The sequence below is a fragment of the Castor canadensis genome, chromosome 11 (genome assembly GCF_047511655.1).
Source record: "Castor canadensis chromosome 11, mCasCan1.hap1v2, whole genome shotgun sequence".
In the NCBI taxonomy this organism is placed as follows: Eukaryota; Metazoa; Chordata; class Mammalia; order Rodentia; family Castoridae; genus Castor; species Castor canadensis.
Genome location: NC_133396.1, coordinates 17327946 through 17349497, shown reverse-complemented (window position 1 = coordinate 17349497; position 21552 = coordinate 17327946). Strand labels below are relative to the sequence as shown.

The 21552-nt window shown below is 55.4% G+C and overlaps 2 protein-coding genes across 4 annotated transcripts; one reads left to right on the top strand and one right to left on the bottom strand.

Annotated features, from left to right (window-relative positions):
• The first annotated feature begins 3919 nt into the window (after nucleotides 1-3919).
• Fam171a2 (family with sequence similarity 171 member A2) lies at nucleotides 3920-14159 on the top strand. Of its 2 annotated transcripts, XM_074045569.1 has the most exons (9): nucleotides 3920-4109; nucleotides 4898-4966; nucleotides 7291-7518; nucleotides 7733-7825; nucleotides 10391-10549; nucleotides 10629-10808; nucleotides 10926-11042; nucleotides 11122-11248; nucleotides 11787-14159. In XM_074045569.1, the coding sequence occupies exons 1-9, from the start codon at nucleotides 3992-3994 to the stop codon at nucleotides 13246-13248; spliced, it is 2553 nt and encodes an 850-aa protein (XP_073901670.1). In that variant the 5' UTR covers nucleotides 3920-3991; the 3' UTR covers nucleotides 13249-14159. The 2 variants fall into 2 exon arrangements, with proteins under 2 accessions (XP_073901670.1, XP_020019359.1); XM_020163770.2 differs by lacking the exon at nucleotides 4898-4966 and having other exon boundaries at nucleotides 3921-4109.
• Nucleotides 13851-20392, bottom strand: Grn (granulin precursor). 2 transcript variants are annotated; one of them, XM_020163790.2, is made up of 13 exons: nucleotides 20237-20392; nucleotides 17644-17788; nucleotides 17396-17521; nucleotides 17196-17280; nucleotides 16628-16740; nucleotides 16396-16531; nucleotides 16181-16290; nucleotides 15818-15941; nucleotides 15436-15533; nucleotides 15101-15346; nucleotides 14683-14916; nucleotides 14368-14598; nucleotides 13851-14278 (listed from the first exon to the last, which is right to left on the bottom strand). In XM_020163790.2, exons 1-13 carry the CDS (start codon nucleotides 20257-20259, stop codon nucleotides 14141-14143), a joined length of 1809 nt encoding a protein of 602 aa, XP_020019379.2. In that variant the 5' UTR covers nucleotides 20260-20392; the 3' UTR covers nucleotides 13851-14140. The 2 variants fall into 2 exon arrangements, with proteins under 2 accessions (XP_020019379.2, XP_020019370.2); XM_020163781.2 differs by lacking the exon at nucleotides 20237-20392 and adding an exon at nucleotides 19932-20164.
• Nucleotides 20393-21552: the final 1160 nt, after the last annotated feature.

Here is a 21552-nt window from a genome sequence, read left to right as displayed (position 1 = left end):
AGAGATCAGGTGGATAGAGGTTTGAAGCCAGCCCAGGCAAAAAGTTCACAAGACCGTATTTGAAAAACCCAACACAAAACAGGGCTGGTGGAATGATTCAAGTCACTTGGCCTAGCAAGCTTGAGGCCCTGAACTCTTTTTTTTTTTGTGCACTGGGGTTTGAACTCAGGGCCTCACACTTGTTAGGCAGGTGCTCTTACACTTGAGCCGCTCCACCAGCGAGGCCCTGAATTCTCAACCTCAGTACTACCAAAAAGAAAGAAAGACAAGCTGTGTTTGGAGTGAGAAGGGGCTGGGAGGGGGCTGACTGAGCCCTCAATCTGAGGTGGACAGTGTCACATCAGAGACATAGCAAATATGTCCCCTCCCTCCCAGACCCTCCGCTGCAGTTCCTTCTTCCCCACTGAAAAGGGTCTTCTGTTAGGAAAGGGGTGAGGGGTAGAAGACAATTCTCCAGCAGCAGTGATTGGAGTTGGAAGACAGAGGTGGGGGGGGGGGTCCCCTGGAATCTAGAGAGATTCATTGATTCATTTGTTCCATAGGTATTTATTGAGTATCTACCAGGTACTGGGACTATTCCGGTGCCAGGGTAGAGCAGTGAGCAATGCAAAGTCCCTGCCCTGTGGGACTTAACATTCGTTAGAGAAAAAGAACAAACCAAGATATAAATGTGTGGTCAGTGATGGTCAGTGCTGTCAGTGAAACTCAAGGGAAAGAGTGATAGAATGCATGGGAGAAGGCTGCCATTTTCTGGAGGACGCTTCAAGAAGGCATGAGGTGAGCAGAGAGGGTGGAATTTGTCATGTTGGTGGCATGGGGGAAAAGGGATCTGGACAGAAAGAGCAGCCTGTGAAAAGCCTCTGGGGTAGGAGCAGACTTTGTATGTTCAAACAACAGGCAGCCCATGTGGCTGGAGGCCAGTGTTGAGGGGTCCAGGAGATGAGGTCAGAAGCAGTGGAGAGAGAGAGGGTAGGCAAGCAAGGACATGTGTGGGCCTGGGTTGAAATTTGGACTGGATGCTAAGTGGTGGGGAAAGCCATTAATAAACAAACTTACCTCACAGGAGCTGCAGGTACTTGATTTTACCCAATGGGTAAATGGTAAATTCTGAAAAGAATCATTTGATATCCATGCATACAAGTTCCAGAACAGGTTTCCAGTTGGGTGACTATGAACATTTAAGAAAAGATCAGGCCAGGCATGGTGGCTCAGGCCTGTAATCCCAGTTATTTGAGAGGTGGGTATCCAGAGGATCAAGATTTGAAGCTAGCCCCAGGCAAAGTTAAAGAGATCCCATCTCAATAAGCCAGGCATGGTGGATCCTCCTGTAGGTAGGAGGATAGTGGTCTGAGGCCTGCCCTGGGCAAAAACTCAAGACTTTAAGCAGGGCACCAGTGGCTCATGCCTGTAATCCTAGCTATTCAGGAGGCAGAGATCGGGAGGATCAAGGTTCAAAGCCAGCACAGACAAGTAGTTTGAGAGACCCTATCTTGAAACACCCTATCACAAGGGACTGGTGGAGTGACTCAGGCAGTAGAGTGCCTGCTAGCAAGTACGAGGCCCTTAGTTCAAACTCAAATACCATCAAAAAAAAAAATCATCACAAAAAAGGGCTGGTGGAGTGGCTCAAGGTGTAGGACCTGAGGTCAAGCCCCAGTACTGAAAAAAAAAACAAAACCAAAACCAAAACCTTATCCTAAGAATAACTAAAGCAAAAAAGTGCTGGGGATGTGGTTTAAGTGGCAGAGCACCTGCCTAGCAAGCGCAAGACCCTGATTTCAAAACCCAGTGCTGCCAAAAAGTCAGAAATAAAAGATTAAGCTGTGATCATTGAACAGCCACATTCTTTCCCTACTCCATCCATGCAATTGGATGGCCCCAGACAACTTATCTTGATCCAGCAAAGCATTTGGCATTTGTCCTTCTAGACAAAGCAGAAATGTGAGTTGGCTCATGGAGACCTAGATTTAGACCTGGCCAATTCTGATAAAACTGAAGGAGATCTCCATGGGGTGTCTCCAAGCCCCATGCCAGCCCTCAGCTGCCTGATTGTCATGAGTTCCTTGAATGGAGGCAGAGGAAGACACTCTGCACCCTGCAGATGGTTGCTGGCTGGGGAGAAGGGCAATACAATGGGTGACTGAAGCAGATTCAAGGCAGCCTTGACAGATTGTAAAGTTGGGTTGAAAGCAACAAGATGAAATTCACCAGGAAAAGTGCTAAATCCTGTGCTAGATTCCAAAAAATTGGTTACATAAGAATAGGATGAGAAAATCTGGTTAGATAGAAATTTCTGTTAAAAAGAAAGAGATGCCCAGCACAGCGGTATGTGTGTCATCCTAGCTATTCAGGAGTCTAAGTGATGGGATTGTGAGTTCAAGGCCAGCCTGGGCTACGAGAGAGAGAGAGAGAGAGAGAGAGAGAGAGAGAGAGAGAGAGAGAGAGAGAGAGCAAGAAATGAGGGGGGAAGAAAGGAAGGAAGAAATGAGAGAGAGAAAGAGAGAGAAGGAAGAAAGTGAATCTGGTGGTTTTGTCCATAAGATCATTGTAAGATCCCCTTAATTTGCTGGAGGCATGGCTCAAGTGGTAGAGTGCCTGCCTAGTAAGTGCAAGGCCCTGAGTTCAAACCCCTTACTGCCAAAAGAAAAAAAAAAAAGCCCCTTAATTCAGAAGATCCGACAAATAGACAAAACCAAGCGGAAAGCCTACTGCCCTCTGGGGAAGTAGGTACCCCTCCTGGGCACCACATTGTGCTAAAGAGAAGGTGACAAGCCAAAGAGAACCAAGAGAGGGTTACAGGATTGGTTAGATGAGGATTTGACCATGCATAACAAACTGAGAGATGCTGACAACTGAATAATGAACTGGAATGAAAGGTTGGCTGGGGCTAGTGTTCAAATGTGGGCTTCAATGACGAAGCCAGAACCAGTGGGACCAATGGGTGATTCTCAGTGGGAGAGAAATCTACTTCCACCTCCAGAACTTCCTAGCCATGATGGCTGCCCCAGAAAGGGTCTCATTACCTAAGGGAAGGTGAGCCCCACCTCACCCTGCAGCAACAACAGCATCTTTTTTTTTCTTTTTTTGCTAGACTATCCATTATTATCTCATTTAATTGTTGCACCACCCTACCAAGTAGAGATTATTACAATTCCCATTTTATTTTGGCAGTACTGGGGTTTGGACCTATGGCCTCGCACTTAGTAGGCAGGTGTTCTACATCTTGGGCCACTCCACCATCCCTGTTTTTTTGTGTTGGGTGTTTTCGAGATAGAACTATTTTCCCGGGCTGGCTTCGAACCGCGATGCTCCTGATCTCTGCCTCCGGAGTCCCGAGGATAGGCCTGAGCCACGGCTGCCCTGCTTAACAATTCCCATTTGAAAAGATGACTGAGGCCCAGAAGGCCAAATAACTTGCCTGTGGCTCAATAAAAGATAGACTAGACGAGACACCAGATGTGATTCCCAGTGGTAGAGAGTGCAGCCCCCCTATCACCGCGTGGATGCCTGTCTGGAGAGAACAGGGGCAGTGGAGCAGGGAGTTAACACTTTTTTGAGACACTCATGACCGTACCCCTTTGAGAGTAAGCAGTAGCCATTCTCCCCCACCCCATATTCTGCACCAAATTTCAGAGGCTCTCAAACTTCAACCCTTTGACTCTAGTTGCTACATTCGCTTGCAGCTCAGAGTTTGGGAGCGCGGGGTGGTCGGCTGGCGGGATCCACCGCAGGCGAGCAGTGCTGGTGAGCTGCGGGCGGAGTGGGGCCGCGAGGGGGCGGTGCCGAGAGACTCGCGGTGCGGGGCACCGCCTGCAGGGGGCGCTGGCGGCGGCTCCGGGCGGAGACAATCGCGCTGAGTGAGCGCCGCAGCCCGAGCGGGAGCCGAGCGGCGCGGCGCGGCGCGTCGCAGCGCAGAGCTGGGGCTGAGCGGGGCCGGCCGAGCCGGGCCGGGCGGCAGCTATGGACCGCTAGGGCCGGGCGGAGCCCCGCGATGCCGCCGCCGAATGGCCCCAGCGTCCTCGCGCGGCTGCTGCCGCTGCTGGGGCTGCTGCTCGGCGGCGCCTCCCGGGCTCCCGGCAAGTCGCCGCCGGAGCCCCCCAGCCCGCAGGGTGAGTCTCAGTCCGGAGGGGCGACGATCGTGGGCCTGCGCCCCGCTATCAGGCCCCCGACCCTAGCCTCCTCTTCGCGTTGCTAGTGAATCGGGTGCATTCTGTTCCTTGGATTGATGTGGGGGGCTAGGCGACCTGGGGTCGGCGTTTCTGGAGGAAAGTGGGGGGGACTGGGGCGCGGGTCTCGGGGAGACACAATGGGGAGGGCAGGGGTCCCCAGGCTCGGCGCCGCCGCCCCCTCCTGACTTGTTTTTCTCCCTCCTGGTCCTCGAGGCTCTGCTGCCTGAGCCATTGTCTACCGAAGACACCCGCCCAGGGGCGGGCTGGGGCGGGCTCCCGCTCCACTGCCCCCCATGGAAACCTCGTTCCCGACTTCGGCTGGGTGGGGGCTCAGGCATAGGCTGCCACCCTGGCCGGTCGGGGGCTGGGCGCCTAGAGCTGGGTTTGAAAGGGGGGAGGGGAGAAAGGGGAGTGGGTGAGGCTATGGGCGGGATTGACTGCTCGAATGGGGTTCTTCACCCTGGAGCCTGACAGCTTCCAACCAGGACTAGAATTTGGGGTGCACCAAATGTTGATCAGCCCATAATGAAGGAGGGGCTGCAGTTGGGGGAGGAAATCTGAGGAAAGGGGTACATTGTGATTCCCAGCTCAAGGCGCATGGCAGGGCTGTGGTCGCGGAGCCATGCTGAGCTGGCTGGCTGGCTGTGGGCAGTGCCAGCTGGGAGGGCAGGTGCCTGGGTCCCCGTCCAGCCCGCCTCCTGCTACTCCTGTTCTCTGCCCGCTCCCAGATCACTCCCTCTTCATCTCACTTCTCCCCCCCACCGGAGGAGACCCTCCCAGCGCCTCACCCAGCCCAGGTGGGTGTGTGGGGTGGGAGTGGGGCTGATTCTTGCTGTGGGAAAGGGAGAGGATGAATCCATACCCGATTCTTGAGTGCTTAGGGGCCTCCACCGATTCTAACTCTGTGCCCACCTTCCAGGCTTCCCCTTCCCTCCCCTCCCCAGCCTGGGTTTCCACTCCTCACCCCCCAGCCCCAAGAAGCAGGCAGGAAGGACAGGGTGGGGGGTCTGGTTGAGGGAAGTGGGATCCGGATGAAGGGAGGAGGTCGGATTTCCTCCTGGAATGAGGCAGATACTGTACGGAATGTCAGGCTTTGAGGATAGGGAAGGTTCTCCCTCTGCCTCAGTCTCCCCTGCTCTCTCTAGGAGGAGAGGTTTTGCCAGGTAGGAAGAGGCCCTAGTTTCTTCGGAAGCCCCTCCCTCAAGGCCCTGCCCCTCAGGGGAGGGGGCCCAGGGAATTGGCTGGCAGAGAGCCAGGATAGGGGGCTCTCTCAGGCAGCTGGCTGGGAGCCCAGGTTGAGGGGAAGGAGGAAGGGAATCTGCTAGGCACCTGCCCCACCCCCTAGTTTGCTATGATGCCTCCTTCGGGCCTCACCTGGCCACCTCTGTTTTGTTTCCCCAGCCCCTGCCCTGAGTCTGAGGCCATGGTCCTTGAGCCCAAGGCATTTCTTCAAGTGACCATATTTCAGACTCCTGAGTTCCCTCTTCCCAGCTGCTCTGTCCAGCTGCTCCTAACCCAGAGTAGGGCTAGGGAGCAGTTAGGCCCTTCCAGCCTCTCAGAATTCCTACTGGGTGTGTATGGGGGGAGGGGAGAAGAGGCTGTACACTCCTTGGAGAAAGGGAGAACAGGAGTGGGCCTAGTGTGTGCCCCACCCTGCAGGGTTAGGCTCTCGCCTGGGAGGGGAGAAGGAGGTGGGCTCTAGTGAACAGCTGGACAGGATGCCAGGGGCAGGCGTGGCACTGGCTCTGGGTTGGAAGTCTGAGATAAGACACCTGTCACTGAGGAGTGTCAGGCCCCAGTGTAAGGCCTTCTGGACTTCTAATGCCCTGCTGCTCTCAGCTCCAGACTTCTTTCTGTATCTGGACTTATAGATTTTCATCCACCGCGTAGTATCCTCCCCACCTGCCTCCTGGACCCCATACTGAGACCTCTGAATTTTTCCAGCCATGACACCCTTTCTTAGCAGCAAGGCAGAGGTGAGGTGTGGTCTTGAGGGAAGGGCTGTGCTGAGTGGGAAGGGGTAGATGTGGCAGAGAGGCTGTCTAGGGAACCCATGGGACAGCTCAAGTCCCCAATACTCCCATCTGAGCTCAGAACTCCTGCAGAACCAGTCTGACTGAACTATTCTGGAGCAAGGGGCACAGGCAGCCCAGGAAACCAGAAGACTTGGGCTTCCCTTCCCAGCTCCCTGCACACCAGTTTCCCTAGGCCTGGGTCAGACCCCCATATTCTCCTTCCCCTTGCCAGGGGCCCCAGCTCCCTGCCAGATCTGGGAGGAATGAGGGTGTTGCCATGGTGACTGTCACTGACCAGCTATAGACATAAGGGGGGAAGGGTCGGGAGATACCTGCTTGAGCTTAGAGGTCCCTAAATCTGAAGGGAAAGGCTTGTGCAAAGGATTCTGGGAACAGGATGTATGATGGAAATGAGCAATTCCTTAGTGTCCCTTTTCATTTTTTTTTTTTTTCATGAAAACCCAAATACAGACCCAGCTTCCATCCATGCTTACAAACTGCCAAATCTTGACCTCTCCACTCTCTTCCGGAGGCCCTGCCTTTTCCCCTACTCGTCCTTTCTCAGCTCTCTCTTCCTCTCCTCTCCATAGACACTGATCTCTTAAGGCCAAGTGACTAAGACTACCAGGTTTGGAGCCCAGATCTCTCTGAGCCTCAGTTTCTGTATCTGTAAAATGGGCTAAGGGAACATTTATCAAATCTAATACATCATTGACTGTAATACTCACTTTTTTTTGTAATACTTTTCATTCACCAGCTAGAACGAAAATGCTGTCCATTTTAATTATGACATCATCAATCATAGACGCAGCCTGAGTGCAGAAATGTTAAATGCGAAAGCACGCGTGTGCTAGAGTGGATGAAATATGGTAATAGTGCAGAGCCTCCCTCTCTGGCTGCTGGCCCTGGCTGGGGATGTAGCTCACTGGTAGACCTCCTACTTAGCATGCTCAAGGCCCTGGGTTTGATCCTCAGCACCAGAAAAATAAACAAATGTCAGCTCTTACTGACTGCTCTGGAACAGCCCCAAAGCCTCTCCCAACCAACAGACCTCTCTGATCTCCTCCCTCTCCCTTCCTACTCTCCTTACCCTATCTCCCCAACAGAGATCCTGATCAAGGTGCAGGTGTATGTGAGTGGGGAGCTCGTGCCCCTGGCCCGGGCCTCAGTGGATGTGTTTGGAAACCGAACCCTGCTGGCTGCTGGCACCACCGACTCCGAGGGTGTGGCCACACTGCCCCTCAGTTACCGCTTGGGCACCTGGGTGCTGGTCACTGCTGCCCGTCCTGGCTTCCTCACCAACTCTGTGCCCTGGCGTGTTGACAAGCTGCCCTGTGAGTGTAAAGGCAGGTGGAGAGGGGACAGCAGCTGACCCTCCATTGGCCCCTTCCCAAAATAGTCTTTGGGGGTGGAGGGGGTAGGCTTTCTAGCAGCTGCTGCTGGGCTAGGGTAGGCAGAGGGGCTGAGGGAGGATGAAGCCACTGGGATGCAGATGCAAGGGGTGCCTGGGGGTGGGTTTCTGGTGCTGACCGGTCATCCTTCTTGCAGTGTATGCATCCGTCAGCCTCTACCTGCTCCCTGAGCGCCCGGCCACCCTCATCCTCTATGAGGACCTTGTACACATCCTCCTAGGCTCTCCTGGTAAGCATCCTCCCACCTTCACTCCACACCAGCTCCTCCTCCTTTCAACCTGGGTGCAGAGACATCTTCTCCTCCATGTATTAGCTGTGTGCCCTTGAACAAGTCCCTTAACCTCTGAGCCATACTTGGTTTATGTGTAAGATGTGGAAGGATATTATCTACATCATCAAATTGGGGTAAGGATCAAATAATATCAAGACTGAAAAAAAACCACAAAGTGTTCAATAAATGTTTATAGTTTATTAGGGCTTCTCGTGGTTTCTATTCTCTCTCTGTTCCTTCCTCCCTGCCACCTTTATCTGAAGTGGATCTACAGGTATTTTTTTTGTGCACCATTGGGTGCCTGGCCATGACAGGGTCCTTCCATAGGTATCAGAAGGCCAAGTGCAATCTGCAGTGGTCCTTGTCTTGAATGGGCTTTCAGTCTCACTCAGCTAAAACTTCCTTCCACACCTGTGCTGTGTCAGGCATGGTGGTTGGTGCTGGGCACAATGGTAAGAACAGCTCCCTTCCCTGCCTTGTGGAGTTTCAGACACATGGCACTGCAAACCCTGGGATAGTTACAGAGCGGGCAGGCAGTGGAGAAGGCAGACATAGTCCCTACTGAGTTGCTCCTAGTCCTTGACGTGGAGCTGAAGGGCGTTGACTGGGAACCTGGTGAAGACAGCAGTGGGCCACATGGATTCAGGAGTAGGAAGCAAGGAGAGGTGCCCTTGTTAGAGAGAAAGGCCTGGAGGAATCATCAGGGCACAGGTAGCAAGGGCAGAAAGGCGTGGGAACATTCTGGTCCAGCCCCAGAGGTTAGACTTTACCCAGTTAATACTAGGGAGCCACAGTAGGCTTTGGAGTGGGAGAGACCACTTTCTGATTTAAATTCTTAGCTTGAGCATTTGTTGGCAAATTTGCCATCTTCATCCTTCTGAACATCCTGACCAGAGGCTTTGAAATGCACAAGGAAGATGCTAAGTGCCAATTAGACCTTTTGTTGCCCCTAAGCTCCCAGCCCTCCCATGGCTCCTACTTCTTTTGGTGTAAAGCCCAGAGCCCCACACACAGCTGGCAGTGGTAGCATGCACTAGTAACCCCAGCTACTCCTGAGGTGGAGGCAGGAGGATTCCAAGTTTGAGGCCAGCCTGGGCAAAGTTAGCAAGACTATCTCCAAAACAAAATAAAGAAAAACAAAAGGGCTGGGGGCATAGCTCAAGTGGTAGAATGTTTGCCTAGGAAGTGAGGCTTGGGTACAATCCCCAGTATTAAAACAAAAACAGAGCTGGCAGTACCCTCCTGGACTTGGCCACCACTGCTTCCCACATACAGATGCCTGCTGCCAGGGGCCTCTGGGCTTTTCTCCTGCCCAACCTCCTGGAAGGCTTTTCCCACATACTTTCTTTCCTGGCTGGGTTTGCTTTAACCTGCAAAGCATTTAATAACAAGGCAGGATAGAATGGGCAAGCGGATGGTTTGAGAAGCCTAGGCATCAATCCAGGCTCCAGGATGGTAGCCTTGGGCAAGTTCCTGAACGTCTGCCTCCATTTCTGCAGCTATAAAATGGAGTTGATAATAAAAGCATGTACCTCAGGAACTGTTACACTAATTACAGGGGTTACGATAGGTAACCTGCTTAGAACAGACACCAGCATATTCTAAAGTGTAATAAATGTTACCACACTATATTGGAGTTGTTTATAAGTCTATCCCTTCCATCTCAACACACACACACATATCCTAAGCTGTCTAATGCAGTAATCACTTCATTAGAAATAAATTAAAAATTCATTGAATTCTTAAAAATTAAATTTCCTCAGTCACACTGGTCATTTCAAATGCTTAAGAGCCACATGTGTTGAATGGGAAACCATAATTGGCAGTGCAAATACAGAACCTCTCCGTCACAGCAGAAAGTTCTAATGGTACCATAAACGACAAGCTCGCACTAGACCATGAACCTGAAGGCAGGGAATTCTGCCTTATTCATTCTTGCATCCCAGCATCCAACCCAGTACCTGCCACACAGGAGACATTGCTAATTGACTGAGGTTTTTTTGTTTATTCGTTTATTTTAGTGATACTTGGGTTTGAACTCAGGGCCTTGCATTTACTAGGCAGATGCTCTACCACTTGAGCCACACCACTGCTCTTTCCTTTTTCTGCCCAGTGCTGACCTGGGACTGCAAGCCTCTTACCTACACTTTACCGCCTGCATAGCTGGAAACACAAGCATGAGCCACCATGCCAGGCTTACTTGTTGACATGGGGTCTTGCTCACTTTTTGTCCAGGCTGAATGCAAACCTCGATCCTACCAATCTCTGCCTCCCAAGTAGCTGGGATTACAGGCATGTATCCACCATACCCAACTCAAACTGTTTCAAAGAGTTGTATAATCAAGACTGGGGGTTTCAGGTCCACATCCCTTCCAGCTTCACTATCTATGGCCTCCCAGTCCTCTCCAAGTCACCACTCTCTGTGGCCATCCCAATTAGCCTGACACAATAGCTCCCCTTCTTAGACACGTGCTTTCTGCTCTAGTCCCTGGCCAGGCTACTGCAGCCCCTCTCTCCATCCAGGCGCCCGCTCCCAGCCTTGGGTGCAGTTCCAGCGTCGGGCTGCCCGCCTGCCCATCAGCTCCACATATAGCCAGCTCTGGGCCTCGCTCACACCTGCCAGCACCCAGCAGGAAATGCGGGCTTTCCCTGCCTTCCTGGGCACCGAGGCCGCCAGTTCAGGTATGCCAGGTGCTGGCTATGGAAGGGGACCCCTCCCCTCCTCAGGATTTAGCCTTCAGCCCGTGTCCTCTTCCTTCAGGCAATGGCTCCTGGCTGGAGCTGATGCCCCTGGTGGCTGTGAGTGTGCACCTGCTGACAGGCAATGGGACAGAGGTGCCACTCTCAGGCCCCATTCATCTGTCCCTGCCAGTTCCCTCAGAGCCACGTGCCCTTGCTGTGGGCACCAGCATTCCAGCCTGGAGGTTTGACCCCAAGAGTGGTAAGTGTCTTGGTGGGTTATAGGTGCTGGAGTGCTGGAGTTTGGGGAAGGAAAGTGAGACTGAGGTCAGGGGCCTCTGGAGGACACTGAGTTTGATGAACCCCTGGTCTCTCCCAGGGCTGTGGGTACGCAATGGCACTGGTGTGATCCGGAAGGAAGGTCGGCAGCTCTACTGGACTTTTGTCTCCCCTCAGCTGGGTTACTGGGTGGCTGCCATGGCCTCCCCCACAGCTGGTAAGAGTGGTGGGTCAGTGGGACAGGGGGGCAGGGGAGGGGCATGCAGACCTGAACACTAAGCCCTTGCCTGGCACAGGGTTGGTCACCATCACTTCGGGCATCCAAGACATCGGCACCTACCACACCATCTTCCTGCTCACTATCCTGGCAGCCCTGGCCCTGCTGGTGCTCATCCTGCTGTGCCTGCTCACCTACTACTGCCGGTGAGTGCACCAGGACCCAGCCCCTCTGTGGTGGCTGCGGCCTGCTCATGCCTGATCTTGTGCTGTGCACTGGGGCCCCCAGAGAGGCAGAAAAACACACTTCCCATCCTCAAGGTACTGGTAGGGGAGGCCTGCATGTGCATCTGCAAACACCTGAAAGAGGGGTGGCTTAAGAGAACTGGGGGACAAGTGGCTGGACCTGTAGGCCAGGCCCCCTCAGACCATCTGCAGCTGTTCTACCAGGTCACACTCCTAGTTGGCTCAGATGCTCTTCGAGGTTCTCAGGGCACCTGGGACATAACAAAGGACTGCAGAGTTTATCTCATGGGAACTCAAATGGAAGCAGCTGCTGGATGGTTCCCCAGGACACCCTAACTCTTTCCACTAACGTCTCTCAGCCCCCCACCTCTCCTGAAATGCTCAGGCATTCTCCCCAGTCCTCCATCTATCTTCACCCCTCATCCTGCAACGGTGGGGGTTATATAGCTACCCTGGCCCTCTGTCTTTCCTGAGGGTCTCCGCTCTCCTCCCTCTCCAGGAGACGCTGCCTAAAGCCCAGACAACAGCACCGCAAGCTGCAGCTCTCTGGGCCCTCTGATGGAAACAAACGAGACCAGGCCACTTCGATGTCCCAGCTCCACCTCATCTGTGGGGGACCCCTGGAGCCCGCCTCTTCGGGAGACCCAGAGGCCCCACCTCCGGGCCCCCTCCACTCAGCCTTCTCCAGCTCCCGAGACTTGGCCTCCTCCCGGGACGACTTCTTCCGTGCCAAGCCGCGCTCGGCCAGCCGCCCGGCCGCCGAGCCTCCGGGTGCCCGCGGGGCCGAGGGGGCGGGGCTCAAGGGCGCCCGCTCCGTCGAGGGGCCTGGCGGGCTGGAGCCCGGCCTGGATGAGTACCGGCGGGGACCGTCGGGGGCCGCGGCCTTCCTGCACGAGCCGCCCTCGCCCCCGCCACCATTCGACCACTACCTGAGCCACAAGGGGGCGGCCGAGAGCAAGACCCCCGACTTCCTGCTGTCGCAGTCAGTGGACCAACTGGCGCGGCCGCCGTCGCTCAGCCAGACCGGACAGCTCATCTTCTGCGGCTCCATCGACCACCTCAAGGACAATGTCTACCGCAACGTCATGCCCACCCTGGTGATCCCTGCGCACTACGTGCGCCTCGGCGGCGAGGCGGGCGCCGCGGGGGTCGGCGACGAGCCCGCCCAGCTCGAGGGCTCCGCCCCCGGGCCCGCGCGCCCTTTTTCCCAGCCCGATCCCCAGCGCCCGCTGATTCAGGGCCACTCGGGCGCGGGGGGCGAGGGCGGTGGAGGTGGCGGGGGCGAGGGCTGGGGGGGCGGGCGCTCGGCGCCCGTCAGCGGCTCGGTCACCATCCCGGTGCTGTTCAACGAGTCCACCATGGCGCAGCTCAACGGGGAGCTGCAAGCCCTGACGGAGAAGAAGCTGCTGGAACTGGGCGTGAAGCCTCACCCGCGCGCCTGGTTCGTGTCCCTGGACGGGCGCTCCAACTCACAAGTGCGCCACTCCTACATCGACCTGCAGGCGGGGGGCGGGGGCCGCAGCACCGACGCCAGCCTGGACTCGGGCGTCGACGTGCACGAGGCGCGGCCCGCGCGCCGGCGGCCCCCGCGGGAGGAGCGGGAGCGCGCCCCGCCCGCTGCCCAGCCGCCGCCGCCCGCGCCCCCGCGCCTGGCGCTCAGCGAGGACACGGAGCCCAGCAGCAGCGAGAGCCGCACCGGCCTCTGCTCCCCGGAGGACAACTCGCTGACGCCGCTGCTGGACGAGGTGGCGGCGCCCGAGGCCCGGGCGGCCACGGTGCCCCGCGGTCGGGGCCGCAGCCGCGGGGACAGTTCCCGCAGCAGTGCCAGCGAGCTGCGGCGCGACTCTCTCACCAGCCCGGAGGACGAGCTGGGGGCGGAGGTGGGCGACGAGACAGGCGACAAGAAGAGCCCGTGGCAGCGGCGGGAGGAGCGGCCGCTAATGGTGTTCAACGTCAAGTAGCGCCGCCCCCGCCCCTCCCGCCTGGGCCCGTCCCCAGGGTGCGCGCCCCAGGGAGCTGCGGGGGTCCTCGCTCTTAGCCCGGAAAGGTATCCAGGGGCCTGCGGAGCCGGTCCGTGGTATGTGCTGGGTAATGCCTTGGGAAGGTACCCTGGGGCTGCCTCCAAGCAGGGAGAGGTGGGAGGGGTCCGGCCCCCCACTGGGAGGTGCTGGGGAAGAGGGCTGGGGGTGGGGGGAAGCAGTGCCTGTATAAATGTGGTGGCTGTACATAGAAAGTTCTATCTTGGGAGAGCGAGAGGGATGACCTGGTCTGGGCTGCTAGTGTGAGGGCTGGGAAGGGAGGGGCATTCTCTGTGGACCCTTGGGAGGGGAGGGGGTGCTGCTTGTTGACTAGCTCATCTCTGGGCTACTATGTCACAGGGCTGGTGGCTGGGGCAGCCTTGAGGACAAGGGGGTAACTTGATGGGGCCGCTGTGGGCAACAGCAAATATAAGAGTGGTGAGGTTAACGTGGCGTGTGTCTTTCTGTGGGGATGGGGGAATGCTGGCACTGGAGGGCCCTTGCCCGGGGGTCCCCTGGGGAGGGCAGGCAGGGTGGCCAAATCATACAGTTAAGAAAGTGTACAAACTTTATTGGAGCACACCCACACACACAAGCACCCACACACACCTGTGGATAGGGGAAAGCACCTGGCCACAGGGTCCACAGAAACTGGGAGAGGGATGGCAGTTTGTAGTGTGGCTTTTGCCACAGCCCCCTTTGGATAAGAAAGGCCTTAAATTGAGGCCCCACCTCCTGTGGTGATGAGGTGACTTAGAATGGGGAGGCCTGAGTGGTGAACACCCTCTGAGCAGTGTCCTGAGGGCTGTGGAGGCCTTCAGTCCCCAGCTCCTCCTCACAGCAGCTGTCTTGGGGCTGGGCCCCCCAAGGGGGAGTCCCAGCGTGGGGTCTTCTTGCGCAAACACTTGGTTCCTTTGGCCCCACAGTGGAAGCCAGTGGGACAGCAGTGACGCCCATCTGCACAGCAGACACCCTGGGTGGTCAGACAGGGGTGAGAAAGTTGGAAAAAGGCAGGACCTGACCCTTTCCCACACTCAGCCCAGGGTCAGGAGTGGCACTGACCTGGCGGTAGGGACAGCAAGCCCAGTCCCCTTGGCTATTTCGGCAGCAGGTCTGGTTATCATGGCAGAAGTGCCCTGCCCCACACGCCACATCCCCCATACCCTCACTGGGGCTGAGGGCCAGGTGGGCAGCAGGATGGGCAGAGTTCACCTCCTTCTCACAGGATCGGGCCTTCACGTTGCACGCGTACCCAGCTGGGCAGCAGTGTTGGCGATCCTCACAGCACACGGCCTAGGGTGACAGAATGACATCACACTCCTATCCCCCTCCCCTGGACTTAGCCCCTTATCCCAGGGCAGACTGGTAGGCACTCACATGGGGCAACTGGCAGCAGGCCCAGCCTCCACTCAGGCTTGGGCAACAGGTCTGTCCCACCGGGCAACTGGTGTGCTGGTCACAGCCAATGTCTCTAGTGTAGTTCACAGAAGCCTGGTGGGCAGGCATCTTCTCCACTCCAGCCACTATCTTGTTCTCCTTTTGACACTGCCCCTCATCCACACATGTGTAGCCATGGGGACAGCAGTGCTGGTGGTCTGAGCAGCAGACAGCCTGAAAACGGGGGCGGGGGCAGAAAAGGGTATTCTAGGAGGGACCACCTCTCCTCCTCACAGCTCCTCCAGTTGGGGACAAGTCACAGAGCTGAGGACCACTGTGGGCTAGGCAGGGTACAGAAGAGTGAGGACCAGGCCAAGATGCTGTCTACTCCCCCCGATGCAGACCCCTACCCATGCACCTCTGGGACAGGACAGCAGCCCCAATCCCCAGAAACAAGTCGGCAACAGGTATTATTAGGGGGACAGCTGGTGAAGTCATCACAGGGGACATCATTCTTCAAGTCTTGTGGGTCTGGCAGGCTAAGGTGAGCTGGGACCTTCTTCACCCAGGGCACCTGGAGGCTCCCCTGTTCACAGGTTCCTTTCTCTGTGTAACACTTGAATCCTGAGGGGCAGCAGTGGATGTGGTCCTCACAGCACACAGCCTGTGGTGGAGAGAGAAGGGCCAGTGGGCACAGGGGCCTGGTCGGCTGCCAACTCTGCTCAGCCCATCCCACCCGCCATTCCTAGGTACCTGTGTAAATGGACAGCAACCCCAGGCCCCTGACTGGAGGCGGCAGCAGGTGTAGCCATCTGGGCAGCTCATCTCCATGTCACACTTCACTTCCTGAGCTGTGAGGTAGGGAGAGAGTCTACAGCAGTGGCACTTAGGGACCCTTACTGTGCCCACCCTTTGCAGACTCCACAGCTGGAACCAGATGTTGAGGTTGATGGGTATAGCTTGTGACACCTCATAGTGATCCTAACGCAAGGCCAGTGTTGGAAGAGCTGCACACACCGCCTGGCCTCTCCCTGTGGCACCAACCCCAACCCCCATGTCCAATTCTGGAACAGTGTGATGGAGGTCCCTCCTCACAGTGCAGGTGGAATGGGGTCTGTAATTTGTCCCCCAGTACCTGTGTGTGCAGACAGCTTGGTCAGGAGGTCTGTAGAATTGTCCTTGGAGAGGCACTTACTCTGGACCAGGTCACACACAGTGTCCTGGGGGCAGCAGTGTAGGTGGTCAGAGCAGCAAATGGCCTGGGTGGGGACAGGGGTGGGTGTCTGTGACTTCCAGTCTCAGGTGAGCACAGGGAACAGCCAGACTGATGCCTTGATGGCTGGCAGTGCTCCAGTCTCCCACTAGGGGGTAGCATGAGCCCTGAGTCTATCAGGCTCCCAGCATCACCAGCCAGCCAGCCTCAGCCCGGGAAGTCCCTGTAAAGCAGTGTTCAGGTCAAGAGTGCCCACAGCCAAGCTGACTCCAGCCCTTCACTTACATTGGGCATTGGACAGCAGCCATACTTCCCACTGGGCAGCTGGCAGCAGGTAGAATCATCAGGGCACTGGCTTCGTGCATCAGGACACACAACTGAGGTGAGCAAAGCCACTGGAAAAGGAGCAAGGCGTGAGGATGGAGAGAACTTTTTCCCAGTCAGGAGTTAGATGAGGACTCACCCTCAACCCCCAGCCTGATGCTCTCCCACCTCCTCACCTGCCCTATTGGTCTTCTGTGCAGGGATCTTCTTTGCTAGGGGGTAGGTGCCTGTGGGTGCGATGCAGCGAGTATGAACCAGGTCACAGGAGGCTCCATGGGGACAGCAGTGTACCCTGTCTTCGCAACAGGAGGCCTGAAAAGGGATGGTTCTGAATCCATCTTTGCCACCTGTAAGCCCCTAGCTCTGCCACCCCACCCTCTACTCACCCCCATCTTCCCACATCTATACCTGGGGCATGGGGCAGCACCCCCAGGAGCCATCAAGCATGATGCAGCATGTGGACGAGTCGGGGCATTCAAACTGGCTACCAGGGCACTGGACGGCACCCAACAGGTTGTCATCTGTGGAAAGCATGATCCAGCGTTCCAACTCAGTCAGTGAAGATCCCTCCCCCCATCACTCAAGGAGCTGATGGCACAAGGGCCTGCAGGCCTAGATGCAGGAAGCCTAGAGGTTGGCACTAGGGCTCAGTGATCTCTCAGGATCCCCTAACCCACTCTCTCCGGAAGCCAGTCCTTGCTTCAGAAAGATGACTGGAGTGGGCACGGTGATGCATCCACTGAAAATATGTAGACATCAAATCAGTACGGCGCTGCCCCTCTCTACCCCACGATACCTGGATTCTTTCCTGCCCTCTCCAATCCCTGGAGCTGCCCCTCTGTCTAGAGTAGGGGGTTGCTTAGTAGAGATGCCACATCAATCAGGGACATCCACCCTGCTGGCTGGGCTCCTGGGCACTCCAGGCTCCACATGTAGCCCACCCATCTGCCGTTCCCCCCTCACATCCCTGCCACACCTGATCTTTGAAAGCAGGATTGCCCATCAGCACTACAGTGGAAGCCTCGGGGACAGCAGTGGAGGCCATCCCCACATGACACGGCCTGTGGGACACAAAGAAGCCTGTCTTAGCAAGGCCCTTTTACCTAGGGGTAGGAGGGGTCAGGAAAAGGGCAAATGCAGACCTAAGTCCCTCTATGAAATCAATGGCACCCTCACCTCTGGGAAGGGGCAGCAACTGGAAGTCCCTGAGACAGTGAGCAGGCAGGAGTGGCCAGCAGAGCAGTGGGCATGGGTCTGGCAGGGGCTGCTCAGACGCTGGCTCAGTGTTGTGGGCCATTTGTCCTGAAAAGAGAGGATTAGGATAAACCAAAGGACCTGGGCTAGGTCTCCTTCTTGGTCAACCTAAAACAACCAATCAGGAAAACCCAGGCTGCCAGTTCCTGTCTGGGTTGAACAGCACTCACCAGAATGGGGTTACAGCAGCTGTAGCTGACTCCTCCTGGGTCCAGGCAGCAGGCCACAGGACAGAACTGACCATCTGGGCATTGTGATCCGGCTGCCAGCCCTGCCACTAAGGCCACCCAGCTCACTAGGATCCACATAGTCTGCCTGCAAAATACCAAAGTATGTTTGTCAACCAGCTTAAGCCCAGGCCACCCTCAATTCTGAAGCTATACACTCACTCAGCCTCAGGCCCATGTCCATACAGGCAGAAAGATGTATGGCTCAAGTCAATTCCTGCATGTGTCCTGAATGTTGATGTGAGCAGGCATGTGGATCAATGTCCCCACACATGGTCTAACACCTGCATCTCTATGGGCGAGTGTGTAGATGTAGTCCTATGAGAATCAGGAAGGCGTGCGGTTTTTGTGGGTCTGATCTGTGGGGATGTGGGCCAACTCCATGGGTGTGGGGGAGGCCTCAGCAGACATGAGAGAGGACAGGATTGGAGTGTAAGGAGGGAGTCCTCTTCTCAGGAAAAATCCAGGTTCCCTTTCCACACCCAGCCCTTCCAGATGCCTCCTTCCCTAACATTATGCTCCACCTGCACCTTGCCAGGGCCTTCGGGGGGGAGGGGGATGGGGGAGATGTGAAGCAATCACATGATCACATGGGAAACCACATGGTGGAGAAAGTTGTGAAAAAGGAAGTATGGTGGCCATCAGTCTGGGCTGCCTTCCCCAGAGGCCAGTCACAGCCTGTCTACAACTGTCCCCTCCCCACCCAGAGAAGGGGACACAAAGGCTGGGTCAGCTTTTGACACAACTATGTTCTGAAGCACCCTCAATATCACCAGAGTCCTTTTGGACTTCCTAAACATACTCCCTGTGTCAGCCTCTCCCCCTACCCTGGAAGTGAAACTCAGTGGCTTTGCAAAAAGACCATATATTTCCTCTGGGCTGCCCATCTGAGTCAGCAGGAGAAACTGAGTCTCATTTCTGGAACTGCAGCCCCTCACTTCCCTAACAAGTCTTCCCCTAGCTCAGCTGGCCCAGCTCTATAGGACGAGAGGAATGAAAACAGCAATGTTCTGTGAACCTCTCAAGAGATAGTTACAACTCTCCTTATGGTATTTCTTTGCAACAACCATCAAAGGAGTAATTATTACCTTCAGTTTTCAAAGGCGGGAACAAATTCAGAGCTAAGTAACATGCTTATGTCATATATCAAGTCAAAGTAATGACAGGCTTTGATGGACCCAGAGCATATTGGGCCTGGGTTCATATCACAAATGACACCCTGAACACTGGGAATGGACCCCAAACCCCAGGGGAAAAGAAACCTGAATATTAAGACAAAAGCATTGCCAGGCCAGGTGGACCATACAGACAGCAACAGGGACAGGGACTGCCAGGAAATCGCATTAAGTTCTAGCTCTGGAATTGCCATTAGCTGATTGTGAGGGTCTCAGAAGTCGCTTCCTGTGTGCCTCAATTTACTATGCACAGTAGCCAGGACCCCTGGCCAATGTGTGGATATTGCTGGAGGAGGAGGAGGAAATCCCATCCAGTCTTTCAAATCCTCTCTCCTTCACCTGGCGCCCCCTTCCCCAACCGAAAGACATCCCCAAGAGGCCATCTCTTTGCCAGGTTAGGGAGAAGGCTGGTCCTTTCACCCTCTCCTGGCTGTGCACAGCTCTCCGCCGCCCCGCCCACTTCTCGGGTGTCCAATCACAAGCCTCAGTAGGTTGTTCGATGCTGGACTTCTTAGGGAAGAGGTGCCAGTAGGCAGAGGTGACTTTTGACACCCTGCTGATTTATATTTTCCTTCCTGTTTAGCCCGAGGTTAGGGAGTACGTTGTGTGGCTCTACTGAACACTGACGCACGCACGCACACACTGAGCCGAGAACGATCGGTGGGTGTGAGGGGAGGTCCAGTTCCTCTCAGTAAGGTTCAGAGTGATGGCCTCTCTCATCCCCACCCAACACTGCCCAAAGAGGCAGAGGACAGGGGCTCTTCCTGCCCCTGGCTCCGTAATCTTCCACTAGGTGGCACCCCCCCAATTCCAAGTGCCAAAGGAATTTCCCAAAAGATGAGCCAACCCAGCAGCGAAGGGGCAGGGAAAAAGTGGCGGGGAGAGGCGGAAGTTAGCTCGTCCCACCCCTCACGAGAGGAAGTAAGACGGACACAACTCCCCATTCCCGTTCCCAACCCCTGGGACCTACAGACTAAGAGCGGCCGTCCCCCTTCCCCCAAATCCAGGCCTCTGCAGGGCCCACCCACCACCATCAGAGAGGAAAAGAGCCCGCACCTGCCTACAGGAGGCGGGGCTGGCCCAAGGATAGGGCGCTCCATGCTTCGAAGAAAAGGGACGCAGCCTCCCGGCATGAAAGACCCCTCCTAATGGGGACGGCAAGTCTCTGCAATTACTGCTTATCTCCGCCCCCCCCCCAAAAAGAAAAAACCCTTTTAATGCATCAAAAACCCCTAAAGGAGTTTCTATGGAAGGGTCTTCTCTTGTCTCCGGATGAGACTCCAAAGAAGCCTCAGGAGCACACGTCCCTGGCCAGGCCTCTGGCAGGAGCAGGAGAGAGGTCTGCACTGCCGCCGTCCTACCTGCGTCCGGGTCCGTGATCCATGGATAGCAGCAACCTCTCAGCTTCAGAACCACGACCCTCCGCGCGATGCCCTGCCCACCTCAGTTTCCATTGGTCAGAGGGCTGAGGTTACCGCGCTCCCATTGGTTATTCGTCGACGTAGAGGCGGGGCTATCCTGGAAGGCTGTGTTCTTTTCTACTGAAATCACTCTCCTCCCTCCCTCTTCCTCTCTCTCCCCGCACCCCATTTCTATGGATCATGTGATCAGAGAATCATATGACAACGCTGCTAGCCCGGACAAGGCAGTCCGTGCTCACTTCGCCTCCTTTTCATGTCGTGCAGGAGCCTGGGAGAGTTTCCTAGAGATGGGGCGTCGGTCTAAGGACATTGACGGTCAAGAGTGATGCCCCTGATGGGGCGTGTTCAAGGGCGTTTACAGGATGTCGGTCGCATTCTGGATTGCAGATCTTTGTGCATTCCCTTTTATTCTATTGAGCGAACTGGGATTAAATGCTACGCGACCAGGACTGCAAGAAAGTTGAGAAATGGTTGTGACGACGAAGATGAACAGCCCCCAGGCCTTTCTTCTTCAAGGTGCTGGAGTTTAGCTGAGGAGGCAGGGTCAGACTAAATCTGAGGTTCAAGGTCGTGCCCCAGGTGCATAGCGATTTGCATCTCTGAAGAGGAAGAAGATTGGTTAAAGGCGGAGAAGAGATTGAAGTCTACTGTGGGAGGACCATGTTCAGTGCGGAGGATTTTAAGTGGCAGGCGGGGAAGGTTTAAAGAACCCTACACAGGAGTGTTGAGAAGAGACTAGGAAAACAAGAAGGGTGGCGTTGGCAAAGGTTGAATACCATATTAACGGATACTTAGAAATTGCTTTTGTTATCGACACTGACTCCTTACTTGCTAACTGAAAGCAGGATAAAAGCTTGGCACCCCTGCCTCCGTGTTGTATTTGTTGTTGCTCTGAGCTGTTCTCTCCTGCAGTCAGAGAACAGCACTGATAGATAAATATCTTGTGACAGGAGTGGAAGCTACCTCCCCGGCAACAATGACTTTCTTATTGTGACAAGGCCCTGCCTGACCAATCTTGAGATAATGAGCAACCAGACCACACATTTGACGGCACTTTGCCCGGGACTGCTAAATTATACATACCGTTTGCTCCCTTCCCCAGTTCTTTCTCTGTTTAAACCTAAAGCTTATGTCTGCATGCCAAATGGGCTGAAATGGTTACTTTTTTTTTTTTTAAGCAGTACTGGGGTTGGAACTCTACCACTTGAGCCACTCCACCCACCCAGTTTTGTATTGCAAACTATTTTCCCGGGTTA

What these genes read in the sequence shown, in the direction of transcription:
- Fam171a2 (XM_074045569.1), top strand. Translation starts at nt 3,992, where the DNA reads ATGCCGCCGCCGAATGGCCCCAGCGTCCTCGCGCGGCTGCTGCCGCTG. An exon ending in CATCCTCCTAGGCTCTCCTG is followed by an intron (nt 7,826 to 10,390) that starts GTAAGCATCCTC and finishes CTCTCCATCCAG; the next exon opens with GCGCCCGCTCCCAGCCTTGG. An exon ending in CACCGAGGCCGCCAGTTCAG is followed by an intron (nt 10,550 to 10,628) that starts GTATGCCAGGTG and finishes CTCTTCCTTCAG; the next exon opens with GCAATGGCTCCTGGCTGGAG.
- Grn (XM_020163781.2), bottom strand. Translation starts at nt 20,008, where the DNA reads ATGCCGGGAGGCTGCGTCCCTTTTCTTCGAAGCATGGAGCGCCCTATC. An exon ending in CAAGCTGTCTGCACACACAG is followed by an intron (nt 15,534 to 15,817) that starts GTACTGGGGGAC and finishes CCTACCTCACAG; the next exon opens with CTCAGGAAGTGAAGTGTGAC. An exon ending in GTTGCTGTCCATTTACACAG is followed by an intron (nt 15,347 to 15,435) that starts GTACCTAGGAAT and finishes TCTCCACCACAG; the next exon opens with GCTGTGTGCTGTGAGGACCA.